The sequence below is a fragment of the Triturus cristatus genome, chromosome 11 (assembly GCF_964204655.1).
Source record: "Triturus cristatus chromosome 11, aTriCri1.1, whole genome shotgun sequence".
Classification (NCBI taxonomy): domain Eukaryota; kingdom Metazoa; phylum Chordata; class Amphibia; order Caudata; family Salamandridae; genus Triturus; species Triturus cristatus.
Genome location: NC_140594.1, coordinates 604,799,605 through 604,821,068, shown reverse-complemented (window position 1 = coordinate 604,821,068; position 21,464 = coordinate 604,799,605). Strand labels below are relative to the sequence as shown.

The window sequence follows — 21,464 nt, the reverse complement described above, 5'->3', positions numbered from 1 at the left end:
TTCCAGCAGCCTTTCAGGTCAAGCTCCAGCAGCCAAGCCGGCCCAGGAAGATGTGATTTTAGCTACAGCTAAAAAATCTGACCCACCAGCTGCCCTTTGTCTCAGGCCTCTTGGAAAATGGACAATTGCCCGCCCTGCCAATCCGATGCTGGCTTTCCCCCGCCTGTGCCTTGTGTTGCTTTTGCCACCATATACGTGCACCCCGATGTTGCTTCCGCCACCCCATCCTTCATTACTTATGCACCAGTCCCCTATGTTGCTGCCGATGCTGCTTCCACCCCTCTGAATTGCTTCCCTTCACTAGCTTTACAAAATTGTTTACTGATGCAACTCTGTAACTAAAAAAGAACAAGCATTTGCAATGCAATAGGTCTCACATTTATGCGAGTTTAAGCTACTGGCATTGTAACTGACAATGCCTTTTATGTTTTTTTTTTTTTTTTAAAACATTCAAAAAAAGCATTGTCATTTACAATGACAATAGCTCAGTTGTCTAAATGCGAGACCTATTGCACTGCAAATGCTTGTTTTAACATTGTTAGAGGTGACAAAAGCCATCTGTTTGTAGATACTGGATCTTAAAATAGTCCTATCTAAAAATTCTTTCACCATTGCTGGCCACACAACAAACACTGTATTGCAAAAGATCCAGTGCACGTTTGTTTTTTTCCACTTATTTAGATTTCACTCTGTGGTAGGGCTACTAAATGTGGTCTGCTTTTTAGGGCAAGGGGACATGAAGATCCTTTACTCGCCTTCAGTATCCAAATTGACACCAACTGTCATATTTTGTTTCTATACAGTTTCCTAATCTGTTATTCTAATTAGCATTTTAATTCTATTTGTTGGACATCTTCACATTTGAATTAAAGTTACCAGTCCATAACCTCGTATAATGGGACAGGCATTAGTTTAATAACCTAACTTGTAATATGCCTCCTTACGGCTGTTCTCTGTATTTGTTATTTATAAAGCATAACTTCTCCTCAAGGTATCTTGGTGCTGGGAACAGTTTTACAAAATGTGGGAACTACCATAATAATGGGACCCAGCACTAAATAAATGTGCACTGAATGGAAAGAGGTTAGTGAAATAAGGGTGTTGAGGGTTTCCTAAAAACCGAATGAGTGTTAGTGTTGTAACTTTGACGTGGGCAGAAAGATTATTCCATAGTTGTTGGGAGACTCCTGGCCCATATGGAGCTAGGAGGATGACTTGGGCCTGACCAACTTCAGCACTTTGGACAGGCGAGGCAGAGGTGTGAAGGTGTACAGGAGTCCTGTGCTCTGTAGTAGTGAAAGCATAGGTCCAGACTCCAATTGCGCTGTAGCAGATTCGGGGTGTGACCATGCATTAAAGAGGGACAGATCTGGATCTCTGACTTGGTGCTTAACCTGTGATGGCTCTGGTCCAAGGGGTTCAGATGGCATAGAAGACAGATCTGCTAGAAGTAATTCAGTTGATGGTTCATATGGATCAGTGGGACCTGTAGATGCTCCGCAGGGAACAGGAAGAGTGCCAAAGATATGCAGCATGGTCTTATTAAAGGCCATGATCTGATGTGGTACCACCAATGGGCCGGAACTTTGGGTGCATCAGGAACTGTAGGTACTGGATCAACATTCAGTGGTACCTTTTCACTCTCACAACTTCCCTTTTGCTAGAGAAGAAGGATGGGCTTGAATCATGCTTTGCTTATGTTTCTGCTTGAACTTTGAATTCCTGGAGGACTTGGATTGTGAAGACTTGTTGTGCAAGTTGCCTTGGCAGTTAGCCTACATTCTTAACTTGGAGCAGGACTTTGGTGAGGCCTAGGACTTCTTTCTGTGTTTGAAATGTAGCTTTCACTGCCCTAGATCAACTTTGGGTGTTTGAGGGTGCACTCATCACATGACTGAGCTGTGTCCTGAACCCATACACTAAAGATGCAACTTGTGCAGGGACTGTGACGACCCTGCAGTCACTCCATGGTTTGAAACCTGCAGTTGTAGGCGGGGGCATTGTTCCATTGCACATTGGATTTCATTTTGAGAGCCATTAAAAGACAGATTCAAGTGGGAGTGGAGCTCTGGATCTGCATGTCAAGGTGCGGAAAGGAACTAATATGTGGCTCTGTCACTTCCTGAGTAAAACACAGCCTACTTGGAGCTGTACATCACCACATGATGTGCGGGAGGGCTTCTATCTAAAGCTTCCTGATTCCGTTTGTGCCTCGTAAATGTGAGGAGTCTGCAATTAGAATCATCTATCAAATATGAGAGGTCAGTGTAGGCTAGTTATTACGTAGGAGGGTCAATTAAAAAACCAGGACAATTTTTAATTTTTTTTAAATGTATAAAGTTTTGGACATAACCATGATATGTGCCACAAAAAGCCGAATCTATCAATTTGGCAATGGAGGCAGACCTGAGCTGATGGCATTGGTACTATGTATTATAGTGCATCCATTTTGCAAATACGTTTATTTACCTTTGCGTTAGTAGTGCTTATGCATAAAGCATTTAATTTCCACACCTCACTACAAACAGACTTATGATAAAGCCAGTTCTTGCCAATTTTACGAAATATCGTCCATTATAACTTTGTCCAATTAATTTCTATTTGATAACTTGCTATAAACCAAATTACTAAGTTCTATTGTGCCAATGCTAGTGTGCTAAAATGTTATTGTATATGCAATTCTACCTACTGCTATGCTCCAATATGGACTTTGAAATTAACCTTCAGGGCTTTAATTGTGCTTCCTGTCAAGTTTTCTTCCCACATGCCAACTTCATCTTACCTTTTTAGGGTAAAATCATCATGCAATGGAACAATATCTTTTGAGTCAGTTCGGTCTCTGCATGAAGTACTGAAACCTTAAAATGCTTAAATACTGTTTTTAGGTCTCGCCTGAGCCAGTACATGCGCTGCTCTGCGAGACATTTAGTAAGTGGGTTTTGAAAGTGCTACCACAGGCTTTTTCTGGCCTCAAGCTTACGGTTACGCGTGCGTGCACGCGAGCAGCCGCCATCTGGCTTTCCTCCATCACGGGTCATTAAGTGCATCGCGATCACTTTCGCGGCCAATGCTTGTTTTTATTTGATGCATGTAAAACAAACGTATTTTGATGCGGTGATACTAACCTTTTTGTGAGTATTTCTTTTTCTGACTGTGCTTAAAACGGAATTACCATGTTATGTAGCTGTCTCTCACTAGCGGCATATCACACATTCCTAATATTCCGTACATGCTGCAGCATTTTTCCATGTGGCTACAGCCCCAGAGACCTTCAGTCTGAACTACATTTTTCTGGATTGCTATGACAAACATATTTTGATGCAAAGCGGGTTGGTTTAAGCCACGAATACCGATTCTCATGATCTACAGCGCCGGAAATGTGTGTACTCACTAGCCAAGGATATATGAATCTTTTAAGTGCCATTAATGTTCAATTATAGTGTGTTATTTTTGAGAAATGGCCGTACTGGTCCATTAAAGACATAATCGCCATGCCTATGTATCTGTTCTTTAAAGGACGAATGTTAAAAGGTCGTCGAATTGGTGTATTAAAAACTGACGTTATTGGTAATAAGTCCCAGGGCTGCACCATTAAGACGAATGACCTTAAATTGTACCACTGCAGGTTCATTGAAGAGTGACTCTGCTATTGAGATACGACTGCTGGTTTGCTAAATTATTGCTCAGAATAGTCTGACTTGTTGACAATTGCCAGTACCCCCTTTGTAAAAGCGGGCATGCACATTATCACATTCAGTCATTTGCTGTCCATTGGATACTACTCCGCAGTACAGTTACCCTCTTCTGGGATAGGGTCATGCAAAATGCTTTTAACTGGTATGCTGTCACTACGTACGGCACGTGCTTTCATTGTTGGGAGTATATGAATGTACTTTCTATCTTGTGATTCATGTTTGTCATTTGCTGAAGTGTTTACACATTACGTTTCTTTATCCTGCTACCTTTGCAGTGTCGTCATTGACGCACGTGTCCTGTCTGTCCATTTATATGTGTGAATTTGAAGAATTATCAGGACAAGGACAGTTTGACATTATGGCAAGTATTCCAATATTCTGTGGTTAATGTAATTTATTTGCTGTCTACTTGTACATATTGGCTTTAATGAGTTTGCAAATACGTACAGTGCACTGACTAACATGATTTACACTGTACAAAACCTCAGATTAAATAAATTTCACTTTTGGCTTTGTCCACTCATACACCAACTCCCTTGAACGTTCCATCCGGGTCAACCTTCCTATCACTGTCACGCTCCCTGCCCGAGAGCCCCTTGGGAAGACGCTGCATCTCTATAATTCTCCTGAAAACCAACATTTTACCAGTAATGTTCTCCTTTCCCGACATGGGTTTCATTAAGAAGTATTTCTTTATGGTGCAGTGGGCCATAGGTATGCCATTGCAGCGCCATTGCCTCATGTGGGCATTGCTTTCTAAACATTTCAGCCACAGATTTGATACCAATTCTGTTTGGTCGACGTTTGCAGTCAAAAGGGGTGAGATTGGTATGGGTGGATGAGTGGTGAGTGAGATCAGAGGCTGAACCATAGGCCTCGTGAATTTCAGGTCAGTACTTTTGCTCACTGGCTGATTATTGTAGGCTTGTTGTATGTAGATAGCAGTAGTTAAGTGCTGCTAGATGCCAGCTAAGTGTATATTCAGGCTGTGATGGGTGTATGTTTGCATTCGCCGATAGGCTGTCCTTATGACGTACACAGGTCTTCTCTAAAACCTTAAATTCACTATCAATCACCACTTCCTGTTAGTTTCACCCAGCTTTGTCCAAATTAACCATTGGGAGAGGAAGAAACTATACGTTGATCCCACAGCACGAGACCAGCCACAAGTAGACACTTTTTTTTTAAATTCGGGTAACAGCTGTCCTTATGACGTACACAGGTCTTCTCTAAAACCTTTAATTCACTATCAATCGCCACTTCCTGTCAGTTTCACCCAGCTTTGTCCAAATTAACCATTGGGAGAGGAAGAAACTATACGTCGATCCCACAGCACGGGGCCAGCCACATGGAGACACTTTTTTTTTTTTAATTTGGGTAACAGTGTCTGGCTCTTTTCATATACACAGTTATGTCCCTGCAAGAATCCAGATGCTATTTGGATTTTTTCTTAGCCTAAGGAAAATTCGAATCAATATTAGGCTTGCTCCTTGCTGTGGATTGGCCAATTGAAACAGTCTTCCAAACTAAATCTGTGACCATGTCAAGTTAATGTTGTCTGCACAATTTTGAACTATTCCTGCCCCATGCAATAGGCCTTCACACACATTTAGCCTACTGTTTTTATTCCGAGAAGTGAGAGAACTTTAGATGGTAGAATTTCAGAAAACTCAAGAACATCAGGGAAATTCCAATCACATAAACGTGAAGAAAGATTTTTTTTTCATTCTTGATTTGACACTTGCAGTGTATTCTGGGTAAAAAAAATTGGGATTCATGCCAGCCACATCACTATGGAATTCTCTGTGTCTAGTTTTCGGAAATGTATGGGTTAGTAGGTTACCCTTGGTGCCAGCTGATGCCCATGGTCAAACACCACAAACAACCCCCATGGTTTCATTACCCTTCAAAACATTTGCCTGGAATCTATTGTGCAGATCACTTCTCAACCTCTGGAAAAGCCACATGCTTGGTAAACTAACGCTCAGAAGAACGCAGGGAGGAGAGACTTAGAGCAATCATTGACATTGAGAAGTTTGTGAGTGGCAGAATGGAGAAAACTACCATACTTCTTTTTTTTGGGGGGTGGGGGAAACATGAGGAAAATCTGAAAAAGGGTATTATTCGTAGTGTTGTCATGGCCCACCTATCGTGGCAAGAGCAGTCAGGCACCCAGCAACAGAATCCTTATGCATTGGCATACCCAATAGGTCTCGCTTTTGTGACCTTATAAGTATTTAGTTATGCTGCATAATATCCTTGATGCAACAACATCAACCGTTGCATGGCTAAACAGTTATAAGGTCCCTGTAGCTTGCTAGAACGTTCCGAGTCCTCTTCTGTGTCAGGTTTCCAAATCATTATCTTTGAGTAAAAGAGGCAAAAATAAACCTCGATAAAAGATGTGCGAAGCCTCCTTTATAGAACTTTTTGGAAGTTAATTAATGTACCTTGATCTGCGTATGGCAAACAGGAACTTTGTGCTTGTTTATAAGAATTTGCTTGGCTGTAACTGGATGTTTTATGCAAGACGTAGCTTAGAATTTAGTTACAAACAAATAGAAAAAAAAAATAGAAAGTGAGAGCTGTATGGCTTTTCCTTTGGAGTGGAAGAGCACTCATCTAATACATTCGATTTAACATTTCTAAAGTAGGACATTGAGAAATTCCAGGCATCCAGAAACCAAAGTATCTCTTTGGGCAGCTGAAAACTGACTGCATGCATTAATAAGCCGAGAAGGAATGAGCCCTTACCTGCCGCTTAGTCTCGGAGGCCATGTCTGTGTCCAGGGGAAAGCGAAAGCACGCTATGCGCGCGATGAGGGAGCCGAGCCATATGCATGCACATCACCTGTCCTCCGTTCGCGCACATCGGCTGTCCCTTGTGCTAACGCTGCCAGCCGTGCACGTACACATGTCCTGTCCCCCTCCGGCACAGAAAGCGGCAGCAATAGATCTCGCCAAGGGGACAGCACATGCGCTGCATCGCTAGGCGAGACCTAAAAAGCGGCAGTTTCGTTTTGTTAACATAAGCACCACACATGCCCCAAATGTTTTTTTCTTTTCAACCACGTCAAAAACTTTTATTTTTAATTCTTTAGCCATGTTGCATATAATCAGGAATGCTATGCAGGACGGCTAAAACCATTGGCAAAGCCAATGGGTCCCATAGGCGAGAACTTAGGTGCTGCCAATGCTTGTTCTATATTTTATACCCAGGTAAAGAAGAGCTTAGGCATTCTGTAATAGACATAACAATACAACAGTTTAGCAATCATCTTTATTTATAAATAAATACATTAAATTACCACAAAAATGGTTTTTCCATTGGTCACAGAATCACATCGATTTCTACAAAAATATATACAAAAACTAATTTATACCATGTAGAAGCGGACACATACACGCCCACCCACACCTTGTGAGAGAGCCGGGCAAATAGGGGTGAACGGTGTGGGTGGAGTGTTATAAACACACCCTAGTGCAAGCGAAGGGCTGCTGTGCTTTCAGACCTCTATGGAGTGGCCTATGGGGGATAAACGTTGTGCATGTCATTGTCCCATGCTGAAATGCCCATCATCCAATCGGTACAAATAATTTTACTGCATGGATGAAAGCACATCTGATTGCCCTTTGTATGATTTTAGACCACAACCAATATGAGCCCTTTGTATGTCCATATGATTTCTTCTTTTGGTAAAAAATGGAGGTGCCCCAATGGGAAATCGAGAATTGTGGTCATTTTAACAATCAATGTGTTGAGCCTGAACCTTCTCTCTTTTTAAAGGATAAGTTATTATGAGACCAGTTTTGAGTACACACTTTGGCATAGAACAAATATGTCTTTTCAAATGTACTTTTCTGTAAAATAATAAACTTTTTTTCAAAAGAGGCACATTGGAGCACTTATTGTCATCTTATTATTAACATTCTGGCAACTAATATTTTAGCTTTTTTTTTTTTAACTGTAGTTGATAATGGTCCCCTTCTTAGTGTATTTGGGGCAGAACAATCCACTTGACACTCCCTTTGGATTAGAAGATTTCTTTTTTGCGTTTGCTGGGGAGGGTGTGTTAGTGGTACAAAGCGCAACCTATCTGGCAAAAGAATTCTTAATTTTAGTGGAAGCTAGGCGACACCTTAAAAATCATATTTCACATTAGTGGAGTTCAGATTAAAGACTGGAGTGTAGTATTTAAAATATAACCTGGGGAGATGTAGTATGTAAAATATAGCATGAGAAGAATCAGAAGTAGTATCTTATGGGTGCAACAGAATAGTTTAAAATATAACATGGGGTTGTGTAGCATTTAGAAAATAATATGGGAGGAATCAGAAAACCGATGTCATAGATGCAATAATAAAACGACAAAGACCATTTTAGGTTTGTAAAAAAGTCACTGAGAGAAAGTAACTTATTTTCTGGCAGTTGTGGAGTCAATCTATACTCTGTGATTAGTAATGTTCAGTCTTATACTGTTAAACATCACCCCAACCCGTACTGCACAAATTGGAAACAAGCATTGGCATAGCCAATAGGTCTGGCCTTTGGGACCTTATAAGTGTTTAACCATGCAACAGTTGCATAACTAAATACTTATAAGGTCCCAAAAACGAGACCTATTGGCTATGCCAAGCGGCCGTGCGGCCGCGAAAGTGATCGCGATCAAGCATCAAAGCGGCCCTGTGGCCCCGAAAGTGAAAGTAATCGTGGTAAAAGCGGTGCCCGCGCCCGCGCATATGTACTGTAGCTCTAGGCTGGCCTGGTAGCACTTTTTGGAGCCCTCTCAATAAGTCTCGCCAGACCAGCGCATGCGCTGGGTCAGGCGAGACCTAAAAATATAGTTTATGCTGGTAAGACAGTACTTGGGAACGGTCAGCAGCTAGCATCACTTCATCGCACTTGAAGGAGCCACAGACTGAGGCACACCATCAGATGAGTATACGCTTAGGCCGCTCAGCAGAAGTGACCATGGTACATGAGTGTTTTAGGGTATTTAAGATTGAGGCACAGATGTGGGATTGTTTCCCTTGAATTAATTACTTCTGGGTAGGATGGCATTGGATACCTTTCATTACTATTGCGTAACCGTGGAATACAGTGCTTAATTTGTAAAAAAAGTAAGTGCCAGGGCCCATTTCGGAAGGCCACTGCACCCTGCACCACCCATTGGCCCTGCCGGCGCTGCAATTGACAGAACCAACACAAGTACTAACCATCGCATCACTACAAGTGTGACAATTCAAACTTTTCCAGGCCACCCAAAGCTATAATAATGATGCGAGAGACAGGTGTTATTAATTTTTAATGTATATTGACTTATAAAACGCTGTTGTTGGGCTTATTTCATAATCTGACAAAAACCGCCACCATGTGGTGGACTGTCAATAGAGCCGGAGCTGATAACTGATTGCAGGTGCCGAGCACTGCAAACCCCTGGCTCAAATTAAGCATTGATGGGATAGTTTCAATTACTCTCTCCTAGATGGGCTGCAGAGAGTAGGGTGGGAGTGTTCTGTTACGGGTGCCTGCGACTGGAATGACTCCTGCTAGTCTCAACAGGGTGGGAAAGAGCAGACTAGCCTCTACTGCACTCTTCAAGCCCCCCACCTCATAACCACAAACTTCCACCTGACACAGGCGTTAGAAGTAGAGGTGCTGCAGCACCCCCAAAATACCCATGGTTGAGTTTAGAAGGTTGAATGAGCATTAAAGATCCCTTTCATTTTTGTATTTATCTTGTCACATTTGTTCTGAGTTCACGGACAGAGGTCAACTGTTAGGCTAAGTCTTCTGACTAATTGCTGATTATTCTTTGAACATGGAGTTTGGTGTTTACTTTTTATTCTCTGACTACAAAGTTAGAGGAATTTGTATGGTGAACTATCTACCAGGGAGTGTGAAAAGAAAGGGTGTGGGATTCCAGTTTTTATAACACACAACAGCATTTAAATACCTGTAAAATAACTGCACAAATATTTCAGAATTTCACATAGAGCACTTTTTGTAATTTTGAAGTATGATGGAAACAAAGATTTTATTAGGATCAATACACTTTACTTAGTGATGTGCAAATGGTAAATATTTGCTGAAAAACGATTTCCATCCTTTGTTTGTGCAGTATATAGTTTTATCAGTAAAACTGCATGTCAGTGTGAATTGTGTGGCCATTTCAATGGAAAATGTGTTTTTTGTAAAAGACAGTGCACTACCACACCATGCTTTTGTAATATACTTTTGTGACTGTGTGCTCCAAAAGGGCATTACTGGCTACATACCGCACCCTTATCACTCTTCATCTGAATGGCCTGGATTCATTTGATATACTTGTTCTTTGTGTGACACTTGTATTGTCACTGTCCTGATTATTTCAGTGATGTAAAATTGATGACGACAGAAGCACCACTCTGAAAAGTTTTCATGCACCACTGTACCCTGAGCAGGATTTTGGCACAGAGACAGACTAAACTTTACTGACACCTAGTAACCTTTAGCTGTCTGTTACGTCTGTCATTTCTCAGGGGCACGAATGTCCCAATGATTTGTGGTGAGTCATGTTACAGTGTGTGCTATGTGGAAAAATATACTGTTATTGTTGCATTTGTAAACTCTCATAGCACTTCTCTGACACAGACGACAATCATACCGAAAACATAAATAAATAAATAAATACATACATAAATAAATAAATGATGCAGAAATACCCGTTAATTGTAGAGTGAAGAAAATTGTTGTCCCAAAGAAAAAATAGGAGAAAGCAAAGGCTGTGATTTGGGCCAATGTAGGCAAATTTGTGAAGAAATCTTAGCCAGTGACACTACTCCAGGAACCATTCAAGACAAGCTGAACATAGGATGGAATATGCACTGAGCATGGGTGATTTTGTGTTGCCAAATTGAAACTTTCACTAAGTGACATTGCTATGCCCAGATGAGAGTCCTGTGCTCAAAGTGTTATACTGAACTAATTGGAGGATGCACACCAAGGCTATGGCCTGTGTGAGTTGCTGGCATCCTTAGTGACAGAAGACTTGATGTGGGAGTTCAGGCTGACGTGTACATTTTATAAAAGGGTCAAGACTAACTTACATATGTAGGCTTCTATAAAGGTGCAGGCAAGCTAAAACAGAAGGCAATGCATTGTGCCCAGAATTTACCTATTGTTCTGTATAATCCAACCACTCCCCTCCCTCACTTTGTGCAGCCTGTGTTACTGTATAGCTCCATTTCACCTGGATACAATGGGCAAGATGTATCAAGATATAATATGCAAAACGTTTTCACAATTTGCGCAGAAGCATTTTGTGAATCCTATGATATTTTACGAACTGGCCTAGGTACTAATATGTTGGTCCACAAAATACAGAATCGTAGTGAGTCACAATTCTATCTACCTCATGAATATATATGAGTGAGGTTGCAAATTGCGACCCACTGTCAATCGCAGTCATCACAGTATGTTGGCCTGCTAGAGTCAGCAGACCACAATGTCTGTGATTGTTTTAAATAACGCAATTTTTTAAATGAAGCCCATTTTCCTTAAAGTAGTCAGTAAAATATTAATGTTTTGTAACTGGAATTCAGTCGTAAAGCATTACCACATGCTATTGCGAATCTTTATTTGGAAGGGACGTCTTAGACATGCCTCTTCCAAACAGCAATTCAGTATGTACTCTTGGGTGACATGTTACCAAATTGCAATTTGGGGTTAAATGTAAATGTAAATTGATACTTGTTTAGCGCACTACTCACCCGCAAGGGTCTCAAGGCGCTTGTACGAATACCGCTGTGGAACCCATCCTGGCTTTCCCTGTGAGGCGTCTACTCTTGGGCACCCCCAAGGTGGAGGCCAGGCATCCTTAGCGTTGTGGGGGCCGTTGTGGAGATTAAGCAAGCTATTGCCCAGGGTTTCAGAGTGGGACTCCATGATTGGAATAGGCACCGAGGCGAGAATTATCATGTCCGTGGAATTTTTTAGCCCAAGACCCGCCAAGGCGGGGAATTGAACCCTGGTCCCGGGCTAGACCTCTGCATCAGGGTCTGCCGCTCTAATCATTGAGCCACACTTCTCCACTTGGTACATAACAAAAAGCTATTTTGCAGTCGCAAAGGCTCTGATTTAGGGAACTGGAGCTTTAGCTACTGCACCATAGCTTGGTACATCTGACCCTGTGGTTCTTGTCTTAAGAGTTCCTTCTTGAAATCAATAGCACTGTGTTATCACAGTTCACTGTGAATGAGTCAACTGTACGAAAAAAACATGAAATCCATTGATTTCCAAATTGAAAACTCAGGACTGAAACTCAGTGCTCTTGGCAGCTTGAACCTCTATAGTCAGCCTAACTTAATGTGTAGCTACAACCTGGCAATGTGTGCTGTTTATTATTGGGGAGGAATTATGGGGAATGTGTCATTGTACAACGTGCACATAAGCTACTGTTGGCAGCACCTTGAAAGAGGCCTATCGCAATGTGACAAATCAGGCGCTTGACCATTACACTGTTCACAAAGGAGTCTGGGTAAAATGGTCCATATCAAATAGCTGCTGATGTGCAGTGTAGAGCTCTTTAAAGGTTTAAGGAGGAATTCAAAGAGGCAACGACTCCATGCACATAGGGTATGATTAAATGCGGGTAAGATTGAAAAGTTCTGCAATCAGAAAGACATGGCGTATATTATTATTATGGACTACTTATGTATCGTACACAACACCCGTCTTGGATTTGGAAGAGTCGCTGTCTCTTTGCAATAACAAATGGAGCTGAGACAGGCCCAGAGTTGTAAGAACGAGAAATTGAACCCAGGAGTGATTCAATCAATCGAGGTAGGGTGAAAGCTAATACCAGATATTACATAGAACTGGGCAAAATTGTCATTATGCCGGCTTAGTGCCATGTCATTTCAGTATATTTGTTACACAAAATTCCCAAAGTTATAAAATTATGCCTCATTACGTAGTTTCAAGTCTGTTCTGGTGTAAATTCTATTGCAGTAATAGGGGGAACAATGTGAACTAACAGAATGGAAGTAGTTGTTGATCTGGGCATTTCTGTTTTTGTGCTTTTTCCATCATGAAATGCCTCCTCCCCTCAAAAAAGGAAGTGAGGATGCATTTGGCTGTAAGAAATAGCTCTAAATTCACATTTTGTGTAATTTTGCTTACATTTTTCATAATTACACAAAATTAAATTATGCTTATTTCACATACTTCCAGTATTAAGTCTAGATTCAACAGATCTAAAGCTCCGGTGCTAGCCTTACAGGGTAAGTGGCAACCACGATGATGGAGCTATTTAACACAAAAGCCTCTGTAATGTTCACTTTAGTACAACGGTATATTTAATGCCTGTGGGCCTCATTTTACGGAGAGTGTTAATGCAAATTCTCCAAAATGTCAGCAATTTCACATTCTTTTCTTTATTCCAACACCCCCTTTAAAAGAGACAGAACCTCTGTGTTACAATCAGCAGAAGCTCTGTTGACTCTGCCATTGGAAACACCTTCAGAGTAGGCCATGTATTGTAATTCACATGTGAATCTCACACCAGAAGCCCCACCCTTATGAGAGTGGGCCTTCTGTAGACAGGCCTGTTGTATTTTTAAGTTGAGCCTCAACAGAGCTTGTACTGTTTGCAGGACCTGTTGTATCTCTTCTATGAGCTTTTGGCTCACCCACAGGTTGCCATTGGTTGTTATCTGTGTCATTTAGAAATGCTGGCTTGTTATTGGTGATTTGTTTAAATGTCCCTGTTTTGTGTCCTTAGCTCCCCCCCTCACAATTTCACTAAGAGAACATTTTGTTTGGCCATCACATTGTTGTAGCGTGTGATGGCCTCTTCTCCCTCCTCCCGTCAGGCTATTGCAGGTTTATTTTTAATGTATATTGCCCCATTTGGACTGTCCATGGTACGCCATGGCAGGGAAATACTATCCAAGTCCTCTACGTGCTGTCAGATATCTTCCTGTAATTCTGGGGCATTGATTTTTCCATTTCAAACAGAAATCCCAGCTATAGTTCACTGCCTCTCAAAAACAGAAAAATACTGCTGTGGCATGGTCTATTTGAGCTGAAAGAGCTTCAGCCTTGTCGATGGAACCACTTTCAGTGAATCGTCTCTGTTGACATGGTGGGGAAGAACAGATCTGGTGGGTGGGCAGAGGCTCTGTCAGTGCCTTCCATGCTCAAGACACTTGACGGCTCACCTGGTAAAGGCTGCACGTGCCTCTTAGACACAATGAAATCATAGGGCCTCATTACTAGTGGCCTGTTTAATTGCAATACTTGTGGTAAGTTGTGTTACTGCACATATTGTAATTATGAGTTTTGTGTTACATATCAGCAAGTCAAACCTGCCAACAGTCATGTTATGCACCAAAAACACATAATTGAGTGCTAGTTAACCAACCAGATATATCCCGGCTCAGTGGAGTTGAATTTTATCAGATTCTGTAAATATCACACCAATTACCAGGCCACTTAGTATGAGGGACAAAATCTACCTGATGTCAGGCAGAGCCAAGATCAGCGAACCTCTTTAGCCTTCCCCTTCTCTAATGCATCACCCCCTCATTCTTGGGATAGCCTAATTAGTAACTGGTTTCTATGTTATATTGAAGGGATTTAAAGCATTCCCCTAATCCATCATGTTAAGTGGCGTTGACAAGATTGATTTGTATTGTTTATCAAAAGGATCTTTGCTTATTTTGCTGATGTGTCTGATTGGAATGGGCTATAATTTGGTCTCAGTGCTAAATGGTGATCTGTACAGCCAGTTAGAAATAAGTAGGATTATCTATGGGTGTCCTTGTCAAAGCTGCAATTACAATGAGTTTTTGTGAGTTTGAAGCTGAGAAAGAAAACAATACATAGTGTGTGTCTGATGTTGTGTTTGGCGGTCACTAATTGTTAAAAATCCATAGCTCAAAGTATTCCTGTAGTCAGATTTACATTAGGTCTGTATATCAACAGATCAGAATCATCTATTAAAGCCTTTTCTGAGTGACTATTTTCTGCATAGGGCCAGTTCGAGGATTCCAACTATGTTTGTGGTGCTGAAATCAAGAGGTCGGTACAGTACTTCAATGAAGAAAGAGCTGTTTGAATTGATTGAGCAGTGAGCGACTGCACGCTGCACGATGAGTGTTGCATTTTGGGAATTTCAGGGCTAATTATCTATGTGTCCCTGAGCTGCCCTCCTACCCTTTGTAAACTCTGTTCTCGTGGATCATTCTGAATCAGCAAAGATGGAGACGGCTTAAAATGAATTGCTACCAAGCCAAGTTTCCTTCAGGCCGATTATAGGACACCTATTTTCAGCAATCATGTTGAATGTTCCAAGTGTACATTTATCATCTAAATGAGTGTTGAGTAGACCTACTGTTAATTTGGGGTAGAGTGCCATAAATGGGTTAAAAGTGGGAGTGTGGGCATGGTTATATGATGGGACATATGACTCTCCTAGGCTTATTTAGTGTGGTGAATCTGTGATAATATGAAAGTATAATTTAATCTTATTATTAATTACATTTATAGAGCGCAAACTGTCACCGTGCTGGAATCCTGGCGCTGAAAGCATACGAGATGGGCACACCTGCTGCTGGACCTTCAAACAGAGTACTATCTTTGACAGTTACTTAGGAAAGAGCCAGCTCTTTAAGGCCTCTCTAAACTTCAGTAGATCTGTAACTGATCTAAGAGAAGGAGGTAGAATGTCCCATATCTGGGCAGCTTGATCTGTGAATTCCAACCCCCCCCATCTTGAAGGAAGATTGCTAGAAAGCGTGCAGGGGTGGCCAAATTCTTTGGACCTACATATGTTGAAGACATTGAGTACTACTGAAATCTAGCCTTTCTCAGAATACCTTCTAAAATGTATTGTGAAATAGAACTATATGTCTTCCCTGTCTGGTAAATATTGTGGTTATTGCAGATACTGATTTATCGTTGCTTTGTATCTGCCTTACTCATAGCTACACCATCACTCTTCCGGTGATTCTCAATGGTGAATGTCACACTTGGGTTGGAAAGATGCCCATCAGATAGGATACGCCAAAAGAAGCCCTCCCGTCCAGAAATTAATTGAAGCAATTTGAATATGAGGATCCAGCTATTCACTCCTGCTGATGCCATGATTCTACAGTTGTTAGAATTAGGGGTCTGAGAAATTTGTGTAATTTGTTAATGCGTAATTATGCATATGTTGGCAAAAATCAGACAAATTTATGTGCAATTAGGCAAAATGTAAAACAGGCATTTGGCTCTGTTTTTTTATTGATAAATGCGTCCCCTGTATGCCTTTCGGACACACATATGCATTTCGCATTAATCAAATGGTGCAGAAAAAGCACTGCAAACTGCCCTCACTTGCTGCCGGTTGCATTGTTCCCGTGCGTTTGCGGTAATTTATATTGTAACAAGATTACTGAAATTATACTAATTACGGAAACGTAACACAAATTTCACAGGCTTAGTTAGAACCCTTTAACCAGAAATTACCAACAATCTGTAGCTCCATCAATGCAGCCAGACAAACATTTGTCCCATGCAGTAGGTCGGATGCAGGAGCCACCTTCCTGATCGGCATAACCAGACAATAACTGAAGGAAGCAGCTATTTTAAGCCAGCCCCCCCCCCCAATCACTGAAGTGGCTGAAGGACTGGAGCACCTAGATGTTCTTTTTTTTATTGGAAAAAAGGCCCCTGTATCACGTAGTAGAGGTGACCTTTCAAATTGATGTTAATGACCAGAATCTGTTTATGACTGGAAACAAACAAGGGAAGTAATCCACTGCTGGACTGTGCCTTTCACTGGCTGAAAGAGAGCTGCCTCTGCATGAATATATATCCAAGGCCGAGCTCTTGGAGCTGGGCAGATCAGAGGCAGATGTTTTGCATTTCAACTGGCATCTGAGCCTGGGAACCCTTCGATCCTCTTCGACAAAAGCAAGGATCATGGGAGTGCTGTCTGATACAATGATGTCATTCACTGCCTACGTCATGGCTATGGTCAACAAAGTCAGCCTACTGTTCTTCTTACTCTGGAAAATCCTTCCTTTGCCTCATAACAAACATGGGCTGGGGATTACCTGACCTCTGGTGATGACATGTCTAGACTTTCAAACATGATTGAATAAAGCCAGCGAGTATGTGCCCTTAAACTTCAAAGGCGCACCCATATTAAAACAAACCTGAATTTGGTCCACTGATCTTAGTGATGACATATCCTGATTTTGCACTGAGCAGAAAGCCTACTGGGGTAAAGGAGCTGGATCTGTAGAAATCAACGCCTGACCATGCACGGAACAGAAATCTGTAGCTAGTCTTCACAATGCGTCAACCAAAAGCATGTAAACATTTGATAAAGAAACCTAAATTCCTCGGAGACCAGATTCTCAAAATGCTGAATACAGTAAACTCTGGCCTGAAGGCAAAACTGGACTACCCATATATTAGTAAAACTCTTTAAAACTGACTATTCAAATGTGCCTTTAATTTTCTAGCAGAATAAGGGTCACAAATGAAGCACATTGTACAAGTCCTCCTACCTACATCTAGTTCGACTCAAACCTACTAAATCTTGCCTTCAATGAGGCTGTTGTAATGTGTCAGAAAGGTGTAGTGCAGTGCTTCAAAAAACCTCTAAATAAATATTATAAATATATAAATAAAATAAATTTAAAAAAACAAAAATAAGTAAATTTCCCAGCCCCTTACGATATTCCAAATCTGTAAGCGACAATGAAGCTCAAGATTTGTCTGTTTCATATCACACCAGTTTAAGGGTCAGATTGACTGTGGATTGACGTTGACCATGACAATGTATTTCTTCACTTAGGTCTTACCGGTCTGTCAAAAATATTTGATAGGCTTGACTCTAAGACGACAATTACATTAATTGTGGTCCGAAGAAAGAATATTGCATCCAGTACTAATTTAGGCAAACCCTTGTCTTGAAGGGTGTCCCACAGTGTTTGGAAATTGAACTCTGCATATGGCTCAAATTGCACCCATGGCTTGTGATTCTTCCCCACATGTCCTGTTGTGTAGTGTTGAACACACAAGTGGTACGTTTTTGTAAATAACGAGTTGGAGATATGTTTTAGTGCGGTGGCACAAAGGTGAGTTGAGTCTTAGAACCTGCTTCACAACATACGTTGGAACTTTTACATCTTATCCCAGTTATCCTTCAATGTTTACAGTTTCTTGCCTTGAAAGCAATTGCCTGGGCACAATAGAAGATGTTAGTACACACCATGGTTGTGATGATACGTTTATAATTTAAGATCTTCGATGGCAGAAGGGTTGCCAATCAGCCATTAGGTACATGGTCTATTAACGGGGTGGTGCCTTATTGTAAAATGGCTGCTGCATGAGATTTTTCATACAGCGTATAGGATGCCTGCTCAAACTTGTAACTATCAATAATGTTCTGGTAAATAGCTGAGGTCTTACTTATAATGAACTGTTCCCTCTAATGACGATGAGTTTCTCGGACCATGAATCCTTGTGCATCTTGTGAATATAACCGTTATTTTGCAAAATAATTTAATGGAATGTGGTCTTACTCTACAAAGGCTAACTATGTTGGTGCTTAATAATGGAACACTCATGGAATTATTATTTAATGGCTATTGCTTTAATACCTGCATGTATGGGTATTGCTTTTCCGACTTCCTCTCTTGCCATTGGGTGTGACAAATGATTATTTAAAAATGGCGTCTTTGCTCTCTCCAGCAACATGATTGGATGTACAATCTGTGCTCATTTCTCATGTCATTGGCTCTGGTTTAAAAGTGAATTCTGGCACACTGTTGAAGGGAAGTGCACACTGCTTCTCTCTTACCTTTACTACTTTTTAATGACTCAGAAAACTGCTACATTCACGAATCATCCCAGCTAAAATTTACCATCACACAATTATGACATCACAGTTTGGGTTTTCTATGCTGGCTGTGTGCATTTTAACCACAAACACCCTAAGCACCTACTAGCCAGAAGTGTAGAAAATAAGCCCAGGAGAGCCAGCTCCAGGCCGGATTTTCAGGATAACTAATTCAATTTAGATTAAACTGTATATAAGTTTATTTTATGTGGCTATGCTGCATATCTGGCATGGATGCGGCCCAACAGGACCTACCGTTTACACCCACTGACCTGGGCTTGGTACTTTGCTGTGGCTGAAGGTTGATTGGCAGGAGCGTTTCTATTATTAGTGCAGTGGCACCGGGTCCTCGTGGTGTGAGGAGCTCATGGTGTGCCAATTATGGCTCTCTTTTACTACCCAACCACAGAAGAGGAGACCCATTTTCCTTGCTTGCATTAGGACCCATGGTATTCTTGCTATGCCACTGCTTATTGGCCTATATGAAAAATCAGGAAAGACCGGTACAGCCGGGCAGAGAGAGGATCGCATATTCAGTTGTGTACGATAGAATCTGTAGCATGACAGCTGAACTTCAAGGTGGTTTCACCCGACACATCATAGTTCATGCCACAGCTGACCAGCCTTTCTGAGACTCCAGATTGTTGAGCAGGATACTTGTCCTCTACCAGGGCAAGGTTTCAAGTGGGTTGGATCCTCTGAACCCTCACATGGGACTTCCATCATTTGGGTACCAGTGCAGCTATTTACAGTTTGTCAAGCCCATCATCTTTGTCTCCTTTAGTCATTAAATTCACAGCACTTAGAAGGCCCCGTTCTACTTAGGCATTCATAACAAGTCTTTTCCCAAATAACAGAACACCTTGTGAATATGTACGCTGGATTGCTTTAAATAATAAATAAACTAAATAATGGTTGCACTTCCCCTTTGACAAAGAGCTGGTGTTTCCCTGGCCCCTTGCTTCCCTGTAGAAGCTAGGCAGCAGGCCTGTTGTCCATGGATACTGCACAAGATTACACAGCATGTACGCCATCTCACTACAGACATTGGTGGCATCTCGCCTTGGCACACATAGTAGAGGCAGCTTAGCACCACAACAACTTAACACACCGCAGAACATGTGCTGGTCAAAAGAAGTAGATTGGCCATCAAATACCACAACTCCAAACTTTGACACTGAGGAGGAGGCCGGAGAAATAGGACGGCAGGTCGGGGTTGCGTGCTGTAAGGGATGATTGGTAATTGTCATATTTCTGTGGCTATAATATCTTCAAAAGGAACGTCCATGCCGTGTAAGTCAAAGTCCAGCATGTCATGACTGCCTCCTTCTCCTGAATCACTGCCAGTCAGCTGCTGGACTGACCTCTCCAGAGCCTGGTTTCGCTTATACATGTGCAGATAGTTTTGCTGAAGCTGCTTCTGGTAGCGGATCACTTTCTCCTTCTCCTCCTTCCAGATCTGGCGCTCATGCTGGAAGACGTTGGTCATCTGCTCATTGTTTTGGCGCTCCTCCTCCAGCTCGTTTTTCAGCTCCTCCACCTCTTTCTGCAGGCTCCGAAGGCGCTCTTCTGCAGATGGACCCAGCCAATCTTCATGGGCCCTCTCCCTCACGGGCCGCCCGATTTCAGCACGCAGGTCCATCATCTCCTCCTCTAGATGCCCCACCTTTTCACGCAGCAGTTCAGCCTCATTCTTCTTGCGCTGCAGCTCATTCTCGCAGACTTCGAGCTCAACTTCCTTGGTGCGCAGTGCATCCTCCATCTCACGAGCCTTCTGCTCCTGGACCTCGAGCTTCCCTCGTGCGTCCTTCAGCTGGGCCTTCAGGCTCAGGGTCTCGCTGGTCTTCAGGGACAGGTCAGACTGTGACTCTTTCAGCTGCTGCTTGAGGAGGGAGATCTCCCCTGACTTCTGACACACCTAGAGGACAAAGAAATCACAGGTCACAAATGGCTTTCTGACACAGTGTAGACATTTCTTCCCACAAGCAATTCCACAGAGCTGATCTAGTCATTTGTGAAGTTCAGCTGCCTTTCAGATAGGTTTGAGATAAATCCATACCTTGCACATACATGCAGACTGCAAACCCGCTACCCATCCTATCACATATTGACTGTGTCTCTTCCTTTGATCATCTAGAGCTCTCTGCTGCCTTTCAGCTAGGTGTTTAACTCTATAAATATCACATAATTTATACAAGTTAGGAGATGACATGACTGGTCAGCAGCACTTAACGGCAAGTGTCTCCCACACGGTAAGTCACATGCAAGTCATGCATAACTTGAGACTGACGCCACCCTAGGGTAATCAGGACCAGACGCCTTGCCTGGAATTCAATATGGACTGGTTGGTATCTCATTAGATATTATTAGATATTTCTGTACAGAGCATTAAGAGTAGGTAATTAGGTGCAAAGTGTATATCGAAGGATCCCAAGGGTGGTGACCTCTTGTGTGTACTGTTATGTACTGTGTAACGACCTTGACCTCTTAAGCCTTTTGTCCCAGACATATGGAGCCCATATTTCAATGCAATTCAATTAGCTTTATTGCGGTTAAATTTACCATAAAGTGCAGTTACAAAATATTGCATGTTTGTTTAGACATTTGTTCCTTTAAAAATTTAAATAATTCCAATAATTTAAAAGTTGTCATAACAATATTATTCCTAAAAGAAGAAGAAGATAAAATATTTCTACTCCCTTAAAATTCATTTTACATAGTCTTGAGTTAAAGTAGCATTATTGATCAAGTTCCTTCGTGCAATCCACATTGAATGTAAAAATTTAGCTACTGTGCAAACGATTACTGGGTTGGTATCTGTTTTTAATATCCTAAAAAAGGCCAAATAATGTTTTATGCCCAGATTCTTGCATAACTGAATTATCCA

At 41.7% G+C, this 21,464-nt stretch overlaps 1 protein-coding gene across 2 annotated transcripts in view; it reads right to left on the bottom strand.

Annotated features, from left to right (window-relative positions):
* Positions 1-6,967: 6,967 nt before the first annotated feature.
* LZTS1 (leucine zipper tumor suppressor 1) overlaps positions 6,968-21,464 on the bottom strand; it is a 298,358-nt gene continuing 283,861 nt past the window's right edge. For both annotated transcript variants that reach the window (XM_085633904.1, XM_085633905.1), the window contains exon 5: positions 6,968-20,495. In XM_085633904.1, coding sequence (XP_085490030.1) covers positions 19,824-20,495 — 672 coding nt within the window. In that variant the 3' untranslated portion in view covers positions 6,968-19,823. The remainder of the gene's footprint in view (positions 20,496-21,464) is intronic.